This window comes from Vulpes lagopus, chromosome 6 (genome assembly GCF_018345385.1).
Source record: "Vulpes lagopus strain Blue_001 chromosome 6, ASM1834538v1, whole genome shotgun sequence".
In the NCBI taxonomy this organism is placed as follows: Eukaryota; Metazoa; Chordata; class Mammalia; order Carnivora; family Canidae; genus Vulpes; species Vulpes lagopus.
This window is the reverse complement of record NC_054829.1, coordinates 109,520,438-109,538,093: the sequence shown is the minus strand read 5'-3', so window position 1 is coordinate 109,538,093 and position 17,656 is coordinate 109,520,438. Positions and strand designations below refer to the sequence as shown.

Sequence of the window (17,656 nt, the reverse complement as noted above, 5' to 3'; positions counted from 1 at the left end):
GAACTGGGAATGTTAAGGAAAAGGGCTTGCATCTAGTCGTTAAAATATCTAGTGAGGTCTGTGGAGTATATTGTCACTCTCCCCCTTACCAGTCGGATTTGCAGATCCTAATCTGAAGTAAGATCCTAGCAGATCCTAGGAAATGAAACAGATCCTAGCCCTGAGATGAGGTAAGAAACTAAGTTGATAAGTGGGTACCAGAGCCAGAAAGAAGCAAAAACTGGACAAGGCCTACGGAGAATGGAGGAAGGATGTATTCAGCTGAACCTCTGGAGCAGAAGATGAGAGTCACATAAACACATGTTTAGAAAATGAGTCACCCATCTCTCTAGAAAAGCAGTTGTTTATTGGCTAATATTATTTACCACTTAGGGCTGACTGTAGCTAATTATCAAAGTAGGAAATTCACTGGTTTTCCCCTGAAGACATGACTTCTGTAGTCCGTTTGTTAACTCCACACCATTTCTCCCCTTAAAGAGCTGCCAAATCTGCACAGCTAAATAGTCTCAGAACTATCCATTTGAAAAATGTATCTATGAGTGTATCTAGCTGTGGGATGTAAAATGAATAAAAATATGAAAGATAATATATAGTAATTAAAAATACAGGTTCTGTGGCTCTGTAGCAGAAAACTATCTCAGAGGGTTGTGAGTCATATAGTAACACTCAAAAAAATGTTACCTGTTATTATTACCTTAGTATAAAACTTGAATATAAAACTTGAAGTGACCCCTATTTCTAGTGAGAAATAAGGTTAAACATTTAATGCTCAAGTTTCCTCATTCCAGAAGATAAAAAATGTCATGTTGCTTATATGATTACTGGGAAACTATGACATGCAAAGAGTAGTTATTACTATTCCTTCATCCTTTAGTCCCAGCACCAACAAGGAACTCTCCAAGAGGAAACCACAGAATTGATAAATTCCAAGCTTCTCTTTGATTCTGGAATGTATATTCTAATTCTCAAATATACGTAAATTCAAAAGTTTTATCTCTTTAGAGCATTCATTGCTTTTAGTACACAAAAGTTATTGGGTGAAGGAAAATCCAAAAATACTGAAAAGAAATAATTCATACACCTACTTCCAAAGATAATCACAGTTAAAATTTAGGAAATTGTTTGAAGTTTGAGAATTTTATCTATCTCTTATATCTTACTTAACTCTTTCTCTATCCATCCATCCAAACAACCAAACATAAACCAAATAAAAAACAGATTAAGCTAAACTAAATTGAGATTAAAATAAACTCTTTAGTAACTTGAATTTTTAGTTAACATATTGTGACATTTTTCCATGCCAGAACTTTGCTAAGCACGATTTAGTGCAATAATAGCTGCATATATTTTATTGTACAACATGCCAGTATTTGAAAGAACTTCCTGTGTTTCCATTGTCCCCTCTGAATATCTTCAGACAACCTATTAATAATGAAGTACAAACTCATTACGATAGGGAGAACACCACCTAATGTTTCAATAGAAAGAATTCAGAGGGGAGATATGCATAGGACTTGGGATCTGGCCTCAAGATGTTTAAAGAAGTCTTCCAAGAAAGGAAACAGAAAATTGGGCAAAATCTATGATATAAGAGCTGAAAATTAGTGGATGCTGTAAAGTAATTATTGAAAACTGAACTGATGAGTAAGTTAGTTAGCCAGGTGAGCAGAATACTCTCTCGAGTAACTTGATAGAAAGTTCCCAAATAAAACAGTAAAGTTATTTATTAATTTATAGTACTATATTTCTTGGCAGAGTTTTCCTAAAAACAAAACAAAACAAAACAAAAAAACCCAAATCTAAGTCATTCTAACATAGATAGTCTATGGTTTTATCTAATTCCTAATAATACAGATGGTTTCAAATGTCAATGTGTCTTTTATAGTTTTAATATTAATTTTCCAAATATATTTTAAATATTAATTTAGCGTTATTTACACCACTACCACCTAAGTCCATGCTATCACTTTCTCTTACTTTTGCCTTCTAAGCTGATCACTTTAGATTACTAGCATTCATTTTCCACAAGGCAGCCAGAGTAAACTATGGGATACAGAATATCACATGCATTTTTAAATCCTTGCAGTGCTTCCGCACTGTTTTTCTTTTTCTTTTTCGTTTCTTTTCCTTCTTTTTTGTGTTTTTTGAGTAGGCTCCATACCCAGTGTGGAGGTCAACATGCTGCTTATACGTCCGATCCTGAAATTAAGACTTGAGCTAAGGTCAAGAGTTGGGTGCTTAACCAACTGAGCCACTCAGGTGCCCTTTCCTTTTCATATAGTTTTAAGTTCCCCATGACAGCCTCTCAGACCCTTCCCTATAGCCTCATTTGGCTCACTGCATGCTGCCCACAGTAGACCTCCTCTGGTTCCTCAAATTTACCATGTTCCATATACCAGAATACTTTTTCCTGTACTTTTTAAAAAAAAAAAAGATTTTATTTTTAAGTAATCTCTACACCCAACATGGGGCTCAAACTCACAACCCCAAGATCAAGGATTGAATGCTCTTCCAATTGAGCCAGCCAGGGACCTTGCTTTTCCCTGTACTTTCTTTTATCTAGTTCCTACTTATTTTTCAGATCTCATTTGCTCATCCATTCTCAGAAAAACCTTCTTTGCCTACTCCACCAAGACAAATATTCTACATTCTCATAGCTCCCTATATTCTTCCTTTATATTGCTTAAATTTCTTACAAACCATTGATTAAATGCCTATCCCCCTCCAAATAGTGGGGACACTGTTTATTGTGCATGGCCTAATGTATAAACAAACAACTTATACAATAAATGTTGCAAAATTAATGGCACAATTCACATTAAAGCTGCAGAAAGAAGCTCTTTGTTTTCCATATACTTTGATAACTCTCTCAGCTTAAATGTCTCTGCCTTCAAAAACACCTTTAAACTCTTGAGGGCACACCTTCTTTGTTAAATGAATCAAGTACTTGTGAAAAAAAAGTGTTGCTTACAAATAAGCAATTAATTGAATACTTTTTTTTTTGGAGTAATAAATGAAATAGAAAAACACAAAAAATGGGAAGACTTCAGAGAAAAATGTTCGTGGCCCTTTGCAGTGATATTGCTATAGCTTCCAAGATTTCTAAAAATCTGTTTCCCCTATTGGATGAAATCTTTGTGTGGGCATATGTGTGTATTGGGGGAGGGTGTTGTAGGGGTAAAATGGTAGAATGATTCTTTCCTTTATTTTTTTAACTTGAACCATATAGATACTTGTTCTGACTAGAGTTGGACCATTTTACAACAAAGCTAAATATTAATAACCTCACTAATGGAAACTGGCATAATATGGAAAAGTAAAATATGGTCATACCCCCAACCACTTATTTCCATTCATTCATTAATTATACTTTTATTCTTAAGCTTTGAGTTATAGTGATACTTTACATTTATACAGGACTTTTAAGAGGTCTTTTTAAAAATGCTTTGTTTTACATAGGGCAGGCTAAGCTATAGAAACAAAAGTTTAAAATTCAGTTCCTTTGAGAACAAAAGTTTATTTCTTTAGTCTAGAGCAGAGTTTCCAGGTCAGCAGCAGCTTTGCTTTTATGAATTCTTTCAGGGATCCAGACTGACATCTTCAACATGACACTTAGAAAGTCATCCTAGGATTTGCCATGACAGTCATTCAGGAATGTGAAGAACATTAAGCAGCATTAAGTGTTGTTGTTTTGTGGGGGTGGGAGCTGGGGAAAATGCAAAACCTAAAGTGGTATACATCATTTCTGCTCCCATTTCTTTGTCAAGAATTTAATCTGAAGGCAAAAACTTCTGCTAGATATATGCTACCTATGTGCTCAGCTCCAACCCTATTTTTGTAGAAGGATAGAACAGATTCTGATGGTTAGGTTTAGCTACATGTATTACTGCGTTGGCCAAGTAAAACTTTATTTTTTTTAAAATTTATTTATTTATGATAGTCACAGAGAGAGAGAGAGAGAGGGACAGAGACACAGGCAGAGGGAGAAGCAGGCTCCATGCACCAGGAGCCCGATATGGGATTCGATCCCGGGTCTCCAGGATCGCGCCCTGGGCCAAAGGCAGGCACTAAACCGCTGCGCCACCCAGGGATCCTGGCCAAGTAAAACTTTAAAACCACTTCTCTTTCTACTTTTTAAATGAATGAGTGAGCATATCTACAATGAACTTCTACAAAGCAAAGAAGCAGAGAAATAAGAAATATTGGAGGCCTTGGTAAGCTAGGAATGAAATAGTAGTTGATAACAAATTATAATAAATAATAATAAATAAGCCTGACCTGTCATGCAAATAGGACAGAGGTTACTATAATTATACAGGATTTGGTGATAATAAATTGAGTAAGAAAACGTATTTTAAAATCTATTCTGTGTCAAGTTTGTGTTGCCTAGTTGATACCATATAGCAAAGCCTTGGCATTGGGCCCTACATGAAGAAAAAACAACTTTCAAGTTTTGGCAAAGATAATTTAAACCATTAATGTTTTTTTAAAAGCTAAGTTTGAAAATGAAGAAAGATGAGGGAAATGCTATCCTCCTCTAAAGCCACATGAATTAGGAGAAGAGTTTTAGCACAGGAATAGACAAATAGAAGATAGAGAATAATGAAGCAATTCCATGTATCATGACTATATGATTTTTTAAAAGGTCTTCTAAAGAAGTGGGAAAGATGAACTATTCAGTTAATGCATTGGCAAAACTAGATATTTTATTTTAAGAAATATTTTATTTATTTATTCATGAGAGACACACACAGAGAGAGGCAGAGACATAGGCAGAGGGAGAAGCAGGCTCCATGCTCAGAGCCGGACATGGGACTTGATCTTGGGTGTCCAGGATCACACCCTGGGCTGAAGGCAGGCGCTAAACCGCTGAGCCACCCAGGCTGCCCAAAACTAGATATTTTAGAGAAAAACATGAAATTAGATGCCTGCCTTGTACCATTCACAACAGTAAATTTTAGACGGGTTAAAATACTAATCATAACATTGTTAAGAGAAAACACAGGCAAATATATAACCTTGTGAATAGAAAAGGTTTCTTCAACATGTAAGAAACAGACAAAAACAGATCGTGTAGGGCTTCCTAAAACACATACAACATGTTGGTCTCTATTTCAAGATGATTAGAAAAGTGATTGAAGTATTTTAGCAAAGGAATTTTGGGATCAGTTTGTTTTTAAAAGATCATTCTCTCAGATGTGCAGAGGAGATGGAAGCTAGCAGAAATTAATGGAGTTGGGAGGCTTTCTCTGCAAACTTGGTTGAGAGATGACAACAGTTTGGTCTAGAATGCCAGTGATGAGAAATACGAAGTGAATAGATAATTCTAGAAATACTTGGGAGTCGCTGTATGGGATGGTGACAAGAGAGATGAATCTATGAAACTAAGCAGGGTCCTGATGAGGAAACACCTGGTAGGGTGTACTAAAGATTTTGGACTTTTTTTCCATAGGATAAATGGTGAGGAGAAACATTAGATTTCTTTAACGTGAGTTCACTACAGAAGGATGACTTAACGCCCTAATCCAAGTGAGAGAAGGTGGTGGCCTAAAGGAAGGTATTTGCAGTGGAGATGGCAGGAGGTACAGGGACATGTGATTGGTTGGGGGTAGTAAGGCAGAGGGATTGTTACTTACAGGTGGCCCTCAAATTTTACTGAGATATGGAAGAGGTGTAAGTGAAGAGGGAATACAGGAGTTGAATTTTTAACATGTTAAATCAGACATAGAGGAGGAATATCTAAGAGGAAGTTTCTAATAGGGAGAGGAAACACGTGTCTGAAGCTCAGGAAGAGATTGGAGTTTGAGAGGAAGATTTCAGAGTTATTAGCATTTCCATATCTAACAGACTCTTGTTATCTCCTCCCCACTCTCTATGTGCCTGCAAGAAGGGGGGGGTCCTACTTGATTCTTAGGGGGTTTGCATCCCTTCTTTCCCCTTCCCCTTAGCTAGGAGTCAAGGACTGACTGGTGAAAGAATAGGAAAGTCCTTACCTGGAAAGGAACAAAATCTGGATGGAATCTACATTCTAGAGCTGAATGTAAAAGAGGCTCAGGCTAGGACTTTGCCTGAAATCACACTAAGTTGTTTGTTTGTCTTTGTTCTGCTTCCTCCCCATCCTTACCCTTTTCTCTGAGAGCTCTGCCTCTCCATAAATCACTTGTACAGACATTTTTGTCTACAGGTCTATATCTGGAGAGCCAAATTTAAAACAGGTAATAATCAGGAAAATTAGTTATTAAAGCAGCCTGAGAAGGGTGTGTGTAAGGTAAGAACAAAAGCAGCCTACAATGGAATGCCGAAGCATACCATTCACCATAAAGTTGGAAAAAAAAAGAGCTCAGGAATGAGCCTGAAGAAAAGAGACAGAAATGTTGTGGGTGTTGGGAGGTGCTGTGAATGGAAAATATGGTGCTGGATGTGGAAACCTATGGAGAATATTTTAAACCCAGTATGAAATCCTACAAAGAAGTCAAATTATGGAAGAATTGAAAATGATCTATTATATATAGACAGGAAAAGGCCTTATTACACCCTATTAAATATTGGGCATTTTTAATATTTTGGAGATAGAGACTGATGATAATATATATGTATATATTTTAATAAAAGGTATTTTTGAGCCCTGTACCAGTGCTGCAGTAGGAGATTGACAGTTCCTGTCATATAAGGGGCCAATAGTCACAGTCCAGTGCAAGAAGTGTTGCAACAGTAGTAAGTGAAAGTCATTACCCATGCACAGAGGAAGATTTAACATCTGCTAATTCATGTTTTTACTTTGCTAATGATCAATAGCCTTTTATATAGTTGTTTTGGTTTATGCATCGTACTTTATATTAAATATAATCTCCTGCTACAATTCTTTTAGCAGAGTGTTAGATATCTTCAAATCTAATCCATGTCAAATATGCTAATCCATGTACTTGGAAGTAATGGGAAAAAAAGCTACCTCTTCATTGTGCGGGTATCGCTTATTTCCTCGTTCATTTACACATTTATGTTTATTTGTAGGGGAAAAATTCCTTCTGAACCTGAAGAAATGAAGAAAATCTTTTCAGTTATGAGCTTGTGTTTCATGAATAGTTCATTTCTTCACCTGCAAACTCATCTCTCATGAATGGATAGTTTGGTGAATAGATTATCAGCTTACTAGTAGACTATTTTTGCGTCTGGCTCTATGCGATTCAGTTATATCTTGAGAAAGCTAACTGGAAAAAACAACAGCAAGTTGCATTCTTCTCCTTGCCTCCAAATACTCAGTGGAAAGTGGCTACAATACACACCCTGCTAAAACTCTCACAGCAATCTACTTATTACTGATAGTCTTTACTGTAAGGAGCTGTGGAGATAGCATCATCTCTCTGTTGTTTCTTGTCTTGTAACTGTAGCAAGGAATATCAATGACTGCCAGTATCCGTTTTGTTTACCTAAGTATTACTTAGGTATTAGTATTACTCTTTCCTGGTGGGACTCCTGAAGGCTTCCAATTTTTAATTGCAAAATGGCAAAAAAGAGAAAAAAAGAGATCTTCTATCTTTGGTTCTCCTGTTGTATTTGTACGTACTGATGATTTTCATTCTGTCTTCTACCTCTTTGCTACTTTGGTCAGTTGATGCCATCACACACACACACACAAAAGGGAGGGAATATATTTAGAGCAAAATATTGTGTGGTCTTGGTATTAACATGATTTCATCTGATGGAAGTCTAGCAATGTAGTGACTGGGCTCTGCTTAGAACTAGTTACCCCCCTGAAACTCCCCACCCCTCAAACCTCACACCTCTTCCTTTGCTTACTGTTACCTTTTCCAGCATTAAAGAATACATTTTAGAAAAAGATAAAATTATGACTGTTTTTCTTTCACTTTAGGAAACAGAACATTAGGAGCTTATAACACTAGCTGATTCCAATCTTTGTGTGATTAAATCAATTGAGAAACCAAATATGCACATGTTTATAACTTTGTTCCCATTTATACTTGAATAATGTATTTTATTTTAAAAGATTTTATTTATTTATTCACGAGAGACAGAGAGAGAGAGAGAGAGAGAGAGAGGCAGAGACAGGCAGAGACATATCTCTGGAGAAGCAGGCTCCCATTGGGGAGCCCGTTGCAGGACTCCATCCCAGGACGTCCAGGATCATGACCTGAGCCAAAGACAGACATTTAACCACTGAGCCACCCAGGCATTCCTGCATTTTATTTTTTGTATAACTTTCAGCTCATGTGTTTTACTAAATTTTAGAAAATTTCTTACCTTTAACCTGCCAATCTTTCATTCCCATTTGTAACTTCTGACGTCCTTTTCACATTTATGACTTCCTAAGTATTTCTTCACATCATAAAATGGATCTTCTTTCATAGTAGGGGTGGTATTAAACTAGTATAGGAATTACAAAAACTTATTTCAAAGCCACATTTTTCATTTCCTTAACTGAGTTGTGTCTTCACAGTGAGACCTAATCACTTGAAACTTTTGGCATCTGTCTTTTATTACAATGTAAAATTTAGTAATGCCAGTATATCTACAAAAACAGAAATTCCTTCTCCCTTTATGGACTTCAATGGCATGAAAATTAGTACTAGATCCTTTTTCCCTTGATGTTGATTTTTAAAATTCCACTTCTCCGCGTAAGCACTTTCAATTATAGGATACTGGGACTATCTTAATTGAAAATGATCACCTTAGAGTAATAAGTTTTATTGGTATATTAATTATCAACAACTTTTTAAAAAAAGATTTTATGTATTTAAGAGAGAGAGAGAGAGAGAGAGAGAGAGAGAGAGAGAGAGGGAGAAGCAGGCTCCATGCAGGGAGCCCTATGTGACTCGATCCCAGGTCTCCAGGATCAGGCCCTGGGCCAAAAGCAGCGCTAAACCGCTGAGCCACTCGGGCTGCCCAACAACTTTCATATAAAAATTGCAATTAGATCATTTAAATTCCAAAATAATTAATTTGCCCATTCAATAAAATTCATTGAGCAGCTATTATGTACCAGGTACTATTCCAGTTGCTGGAAATAGAGTAGTAAACAAAACAGACAATAACGCATGCCCTTGGGGAACTTATATTTTAGTTGGGAAGTAAACAACGGGGGGAAAATTTATAGTATACTAGATGGTAACAGTTATTAAGGGGAACAATAAAGCAGGCAGTGCAAATAGAAATCATGTCTGAAAAATGGGCAGTAATTGATAGAGTGGCTAGGGAAAGCTGCATTGATGAGGTGATATTTGAGAAAATACTAGAAGGAGGTAAAAAAATGCAATAGGAGAAATGAATATTCCAGGAAAGAGAGAATAGTACATGTGAAGTCCCTAATCAGGAGCATGCCAAGTCATGCTCCAGAACAGCAGAGGCCAATGTGGCTGGAGTAGAATGAGCCAGGGTACAAACGTGAGGGTAAGAAGACTAATGGAGTAGGGATGGAGGGCAGACCTGTGAAGGCCTTGTTAGCCATTTTTGGAATTTTGCTTTTTAATCTAATTGAGATACTAAGGCTTCAGAAGTTTTTGAGCAAAGGCATGATTTGTTCTGACAGAGGTTTTAAGGGGACCATTATGCCTGCCATGGCCAGACTAGAACGAAAAGGGGCAAGGGCAGACACAGGAGACCAGGAAGAAGGCAAGAAGATTATAATCCAAATGGAATTTCTGTGTAACTTTAGAAGGGTTACTGTCTTGTAAACATTAAAAAAAAAAAAATCACTGTTTTAAGAAAGCCCAAACTTCAGAAATAACTGTCAATCTGTGAATAAGAGAAATATTTTAATCAGTCTAAGTTATTAATCAGGAAACAGCACAAATATTGAGTAAGCAGAGTTTAAAATACACATTTATTGTCTAATACATCAATATTGAAACTCTTCTGTTTCATTGTATCATACAATCATCATAACCACTCACAATTATTGCTAGTTTAAATAACTGAGATAAATACTGTAATTATGTAGACCTAATTACTTGAATATTCAAAATTTTTTTCCTCCCCGGAGTTGTAAAATTTTATATTATCTTTATTTATTGTTTTAATTTTCCTTACTCTGCTTCATTTTCAGATTCAGAGAATATTACATTATTGCATTATGACTTGGAACCATGTTGCTAGATATTTAAGACACAAGTTAAAAATCTTTAGCAGACAAAATCTTTTTTTTCCAATTTTATAGCTCAATTATTAATATCTAGACCTGTTTTTCTTTATATAGCCTTTGGTATCATCTTGTATCATTACATTTTACACAATGTTCTATTCGCTTTTTATGGCTAGGAATAAAAATAGGCACAAGGTTCCATTTTGTTACAGTTGTTAGAATTGGTAAATACTTTGAAAACCTCAGTAAAAGCTCTGCTTCTTGGCAGGAGATCATTCCCCAGATGAGGAAATGTGTGACTATGGACAAGCAGCCCTCGGGAGATAGCAACAATTCCTCTCCATTAGACTGTATATCCAAGTTATCCTTTATCTTCCAGCTGCGGAAATTTGAGTCCATGAGGTAATGCTAATCATGAACAAATCAGCCAGAACTACAAGGTTTTTAGGGTCCCCTGCTGTAAAACAAAGGACAGCAATCTGGAAAGACCGTTCATAACCGTTTTGTTCTGCCTTTAAGTTTGCAGATGCATAGTTCATTAAAGACAGAGGGAGCGCCAGGGGTTGTTTTAGCGATCAGCGATTTATTTTAAATATAATTTTTTTCTCCTATTTAGTGTAAGCTAACGTTAAGGACGTGCTCTTGAACCGTTAGGTGGCTTTTCAGACAGTCGCTTACGAAGCGTACTTCTGGGTCACTACCTCGCCAGGTCTTCGATCATACAAGCAGAACACGCCCGGCCCCTCTACTTCTCTTCTTCCCCTTTGCAAAACGAAACGGGCCAGAACGTGCTCACGTGATGCGAGTGACGTCAGCCCCAGCCGGGTCGCGTGACCGCCACCCAACCCGCCCAGCAGCCGCCCCCGCCGCCCGGGCCGGAGGTCTCGCGAGAAGCCGCCTTACTATCAGAGCTCACTGAGCTGCCCGGGGAGTTACTCTGGAGGGGAGGCGTGGCTCTCTCGGGGAGTTTTTGCTTTCATTCTAGCCTTCAGCAAAGGCTGAAGCAAAGGCTGAAGCAAAGGCCTGGGGCGGGGGGGGCTGTCAAGAGTTTGAGCAGCCCGACCGGGAAAGCGGCGCGGGGGGACGTGGGCGGTGAGGTGGCAGTCACCTCGGAAGGGAAACGTGGCGCACGGCGGGCATCGCCCCTCGCTCAGCCGGCTGGGGGCGGCGGCGCGGCTTCTGCCCCGAGGGCCCGGAGTCCCCGGGGGCTGTGGGAGGCCGGGACCCCGCTCGGGACGCAGTCGACTGCCCACATCCGGCCCCGCGGTGTCGACCCGCGGCGGAGCCGAGATGACACGGTCGCGCACGTCGCCCTCCCCGCCGGGGCGTCCCCCGAACAGCCCGCGGCTCGCCCCGCGTCGTCCCGCCGCCTCCAGCCCCAATGTCGGCAGCCGCCCGACGCCGAGTTTAACGCGGTGGTTTGGCCGCGCCGCCTCACTCACCTAAACCCTCGCCAGGCTTCTCGTTCGTGCATCCTCCTCCCCCCCCCGCCCCCCCACCCCCCTGGACGGCTTTGCGCGAGCGTGAGACCCAGGGCGGGAGAGCGAGGTCCGCGAAGGCGCCGGGCCGGGAGTCGCTAGAGGGAGGTGTGGGACCGGCGAGGAGGGGGCTCCGCGGGGGAGCGCGGGGGAGGGGAGGGGAGGAGGCGGAGGCCCGCGGAAGGCCGCCCGGGCTTCGCCCCATCCGAGCGCTCTTTCTCTCGCCGCGCAGCCTCGCAGCGGAGCGGCGCGGGCCCCAGGGGAGCGCCAGGCAGCCGAGGCGCCCGCGGGAGGGAGGCGGGAGGGAGGCAGGCGGGCCCCGGGCGCGCACGCTCGGCCGAGCCCCGGCGCGCCCCGCGCCCCCCGCGCCCGCGCCTGCTGACAGCTGCAGCTGGGCTCGCGCGGTCCGCTCCCAGCTCCTCGGCCTCCGCCCCCTCGGGCTCCCTCCCCTCCAGCCCGGTGCGGCTAGTTTCGCAACTGCTCGCCTCTCGCCCCGTGCCCGGCTGTTTTCCATTTCCCGGCCCCTTCTTCCTGAGTACTTTGCCCCCGGCATTTGGGGGAGAGGGGCTGGAAAGGGGGCGGGTGGAGCGTCCAGCGGAGAAGGAAGCGGGGCCGGAGGAGGAGGAGGAGGAGGAGGAGGAGGAGGAGGAAGAGAACCGGCGGACCGTGGGGAGGAGACCCCACGCCACCCTTTCTGGTCATCTCCCCTCGCGCCCCGCCCCTGCGCACACTCCCTCCCGGGCGAGCTACTTTCGGACGCGGAAAGTGAGGGCGGCCCTGGGTGACAGCGCCGCGGGGCCAGTCCCGGGGAAGCCGCGCGTCTGTTCGAGTCTCGTCCGCCGGCTCTCCCAGCCAGGGGCATAGCCCGGACCGAGAGGATGGCTTCGACCACAACCTGCACCAGGTTCACGGACGAGTATCAGCTTTTCGAGGAGCTCGGAAAGTAAGCGCCTTTGCCCGCATCCGCGCGTCCCCTTTCCAGCAGAGGGGCGGGTAGCGTTCCCCCGACCCACCGGCCTCCCGCGTGGGGCGAGGGAGTTTGGGAGACCAGAGGAGTGGGAGGAGGCCGGTGGCCTGGCCGGCTCTGAGGAAGGTGCTGCTCTAGCAGGAGGAGGGGGGCCGAGGCTGCAAAAGACCCCCCACCCCGCTTGTGTGGCCCACTCCTGGAATCCTCAACCCACCTCCTCCCGCCCCCACCCCACCCCCACCCCACCCCCACCCCTCTTGCACTAGAGACTTAGTGGATTTACGATCCCTGCAGTTGTAGCTGTCATCCCGACAAGTGTGCGAGCGTCTGTGTGTGTGTGTGTGTGCGCGCGCGAGGGGAGAGAAAACCAGAGCCCATGTAAAATGCAACATAGATCATGTTTTCTGTAAATAGAGATGCCTCCTGGTTAGCCGGCGTGTCGCCCGTACGCCCCGCGTACGAGTGAGAACTCCCTGCCACAGACGGTGCCATGTTTATTGATGCCGAAAGTTCAACTTGGCGTGGAGTCTGTTTCACGTCCAGTAGTTGTTCTGTCCAGGAAAAGGGTCACCAACGGAACTCGACCCCCTGCCCCATATCCACTATCCTTTGCACCTAGGTCATTCGCTCATCATCATCCTTCCTAGGATTTACGTGTACATCTTCGCATTCCCCGGGAGGATCTATTTATACAGGCAGCGGAAAAGACCCGGAGCCCGAGAGAAAGCTTGCCCGGGGTAGCCTAGCGTCGTGTAGAAACGACCTCCCACGCCCCGGCTGGCGGAACTCCTCGGAGACCTCCTGAGGACCTGTGCGCTTAGGGACCCAGGGGCCAAACCGCGAATGTTGATTCATGTAGCATCCCACCCAGACCCCACTCCTCCATCGCTAGTGCCGACTCTTACTTAGCAAAGGGGTGCGTTTATATGTGTGTATGTCGTATACAATTGAATTCAGGAAACTGTGATTATCTTTTAAACGTAATGACAAGTATATCCTTATATATTTACATGTTGTCTGCTGTTAAAACATGGAGACTATGTCGGAAGAGCAGCTTAATTCAAATCTCACCCTTCCCCCAGCTCAAAAGAGGGCACAGAGAAATCACCGAATCAGGACTTATTAAACCACACAAATGTTCCCAAGATTTAGATTTTAGTGAAAACAATCGCCATATTTACTTGGAGCCACATTAATTTTTTTTTTTTTTCTAATGAATAGGCGGCAGATTTTTGCTGCTCCTCCTCAGCCATGCTCTTTGCAGGTTTTTTTTTTTTTTTCCTTCTCAGAGCATTTGGTACTATGTGAGTGTGAATTGTAAAATGTTTTCAAATTTCCTGTGCAAACAAGAGCCGTCATAATTGGCAGTTTCTTTCATTATGTTGATTAATAATGTGTGCTCCCAGTTAAATAAAATTTACTTTTATTCTTCAACATTAAAGGAGGTTTGGGATTCCAGGAAGAATCGTTCATTTTCTGGTATTACTGTAGCGCATTGATATTTAACAAGTCACTAAATGCAGTAAAAATGCTCAGATTGCTGTAATTTTTAATAGGATATCGGAGCTGATTATATTGATGACATGCTAATTATTGGTTTTCAGGGGGGCTTTCTCAGTGGTGAGAAGATGTATGAAAATCCCTACTGGACAAGAATATGCTGCCAAAATTATCAACACCAAAAAGCTTTCTGCTAGGGGTGGGTATTTTCAACCACGTAATACAGTATATGTTAATTATGTATTTGTCATGTTGATTGTTCTGTTGTCTGTAAATATATAGTTATAATTGAACTGTAGACTTAGGTGTCCTCTTACATTTTTGCAGTTACTTCCTTCTTGAATGCCTCTTGGTATGTATAGTTCAAAAGTTAAGTGAAGACGTAGAATTTTAACAACAAATTATTAAATCATTCCAACTGTCCTGTGAGCAGTAGCATATGTAACTATTTTAAAGCAAATAAGTTGTCCCTTAGTGCGTCTTGCCTTTAGCTCTGCTGTGAAACAACTTTCAGAAATACCCTGGAATGGAAAAATGTCTCACAACTGTCATTATTCTCTTTTGCTTTTTTTTTTTTTTCTTTTCTCTTTTGCTTTTAAGAGGAAAAATAGGTCATAGCTCAGTTGAATCATATTTCAATTGTAGTTACACTTGAACTTAATTTATCAAGGTATATTTAACAGTAATAGCTTTGGGAGGAAAAAATTTATCATATATTCTAGGAAGTTCAGCTTAATTTTGATGTTTCCGTGTGTGTAGTCCAGACCTATACTGGGTCTTCCGCATTAAGGCTTCTCGCCGACTCTTGTAATGTATTTTACACATGCTTTATAGCCACGGAGATAATTCCTATCATAAAATAGCTGTTGACATACGCAAAAAAAAAAAAAAAAAAAAAACCTTGAAAGGGGCCTCACTGCATTCTTTTATTTTGTTGAACGCATGCAAAAGTACTTACACTGAAATGTTAGGCATTCTAATTATTGTGAGCACGTGTCTAATGTATTTCCATGGGAATTTATGGTTTAATGGAATTTAAATGGAATTAAAATGAACAAAATGCCACAATATAAGCCATTTTAGTGACCTGGTTTATTTTAAGTAATGAGAGAGGAAATTCTATTAGGGTTAGTTTGCCTCATTTCAATTTGTCTTCTAAAAAAGTGCTGCTTCCTAGGATCCTTGTGTTTGGTCTCTGCCATGATTTTTAAAAACTTTTCCTCTCTCTGTTACAAATTCTACTTTTAACATATGCTTGAGGTTTAGATTGGCATTTCAGTTCATTTATTTGAATGAGAGAGATTTTGTTGTCATTTCCTTCATCTGATTTTAACGGTCTTCCGAGGGACATCTATGTACTAAAGTAACCAGTACCATAGCTTCACAGCTTGAGAACTAATGAGAAGCACGTCATCTTTGATTATACTCCCCTATCCCTCTTCTCTCCACAGGAAGGTTTTTAACAGTCAAAATGAGTTGCTAAACTGTAAATGACATTTTAGTTTTTAAAAAGAAAAAACAGTGTATAAATTCTGTCAGGGCTTATATGTTTTCTTTCCCTACTCTAGGTGCTCTTGGCAAGAGTAGGTAGTAGTTCTTTTGGAGGCGTTATACCACCTGTCCCAAATCTCTTAGTGGCTTTAAATTTTCTTTCAAAACAAATCAGTCTCATGCTTCACTTCTACTGATTTTCTTAATTAGTGTTATCCCTCTTCATCTACCCTGCTTCATACTCCCTATATCAGAATGGCAAATACAGTTTCTGCTCACATTTTATTTTTCTTCTGACTCCGGTCTGTGGAGGATAAGTCTTCTCTAACTTGATGGTATTCCTTCTTCCTGCCAGTGTTTCTCACCTGCTCATACTCCACTTTAAAGAACAATCTACATCCCAAACCACTTTGCCCCATCTAGATTTAATGATTCCAATTACATTCAGGAAAAGTAGGGTGAAATACTAAAAGACCTCTCCCTCTCCAGTTTTCTTGTGACTTTGGGCAAATTTCTTTCTTTTTTTTTTTTTTTAATTTTTTATTTATTTATGATAGTCACAGAGAGAGAGAGAGAGAGAGGCAGAGACAGAAGCAGGCTCCATGCACCGGGAGCCCGATGTGGGATTCGATCCCAGGTCTCCAGGATTGCGCCCTGGGCCAAAGGCAGGCGCCAAACCGCTGCGCCACCCAGGGATCCCCAGATTACCTGTTTTTGATGAGCCTTTGTTTACTCATCCATAAAATGGACTAATAATGTAACCCTTTTATAGGGTTTGTGAGGAGTAAATTAATATAGTACAGAACAGCACTGCTACATAATACGTATTCAATGAATATTAGCTGTTATTATTATCTCTTGGGTCGTAATGATCAGATGGATTACTTACATGAAAGAATGTGAAAATTATGAATCCAGGGGCAGCCTTGATTTAGCTGTGAGAATGCAATTTGAATCTTGACTTTACTACTTAATGTGTAAATTTGGATTAGTCACTTATCTTTTCTTGATCTCAGGTTCTTCATCAACAGAATGGGGGAAGAGTACTCATAGGGTATCCTGGGTGGTTTTGCGGATTCAGTGAATTTTATGAGAATCATTTCTTAATTGCAAAGTGCTGAGTCAATTTTACTATTACTGCTCACCTGTAAAATATTATAGTACTTCGTAATGTTCAGTTTATTTTATCACCACAACTAAAGCTACTTATAGCATATTTATACTTTTGAATTTGTACACTTGTTTAAACTAACCCATATTAAGTTGTAAACTCTTAATGAAGTGCTTTCAGTTTTTAACATTTCACAGCATTGAGTATATAGGAAGGGTTCGGTATGGAGTGACTAGGATCACATGGTTTGTGAAGGAGTTAAATACTTGTTCTTAGGCAAAAACTAAGCAAATCCTAGGGATGCCTGCGTGGCTCAGCGGTTGAGTGCCTGCCTTAGGCCCAGGGTGTGATCCTGGAGTCCCAGGATCCAGGAGTCCCACATCGGGCTCCCTGCAGGGAGCCTGCTTCTCCTTCTGCTTATGTCTCTGCCTCTCTCTCTCTCTCTCTCTCTCATGAATAAATAAGTAAAATCTTAAAAACAAAAAACAAAAAAACAAGCAAATACTAGATGTAATCTATAAAGTAGTGTATTAACATATGCTTTAAAATATGAACGTTAAAAGCACTCCCTTCTCAGAATATAATAATCCTTAAAATGACCTTTCTAGAAAAATTTAAGGTGATACATTTAAAGGGAAATTAGAATGATATGTAAATTAGCATACTTTTCCCCCTCGTAACATACTGATTTTTTTTCTTTCAGCTGCGCATAGCAGTTTTTGTGAAGCATATAATTTTTTTGTACAAATTTTTGTTTGTATAATTTAAAATGCTGTGCCTTTGTAAATCCAAGCTTTAAACCTGTTTGTTTTAAAGACCAGCCAGGTTCTCCAACTCAAATAGTATTCTTTAAATGTAACATTACAACTGAAAAAGAAAGGCTATTGTCAATACATATAAGACCATGAGGGATTGCCAAAAATTTGGCTATATTCCTGCACAAATTTGCACATCCAACTATACTGTCACCCAGGCATTTTTCTGTGCCTAGATGTTAATGGATTTCCAGTACA

General features: G+C 40.9%; 1 protein-coding gene across 13 annotated transcripts in view; it reads left to right on the top strand.

The window, feature by feature from the left end:
* The first annotated feature begins 12,102 nt into the window (after window positions 1–12,102).
* CAMK2D (calcium/calmodulin dependent protein kinase II delta) overlaps window positions 12,103–17,656 on the top strand; it is a 305,194-nt gene continuing 299,640 nt past the window's right edge. For all 13 annotated transcript variants that reach the window (XM_041758553.1, XM_041758550.1, XM_041758545.1 and 10 more), the window contains exons 1-2: window positions 12,103–12,517; window positions 14,146–14,240. In XM_041758553.1, coding sequence (XP_041614487.1) covers window positions 12,453–12,517; window positions 14,146–14,240 — 160 coding nt within the window. In that variant the 5' untranslated portion in view covers window positions 12,103–12,452. The remainder of the gene's footprint in view (window positions 12,518–14,145; window positions 14,241–17,656) is intronic.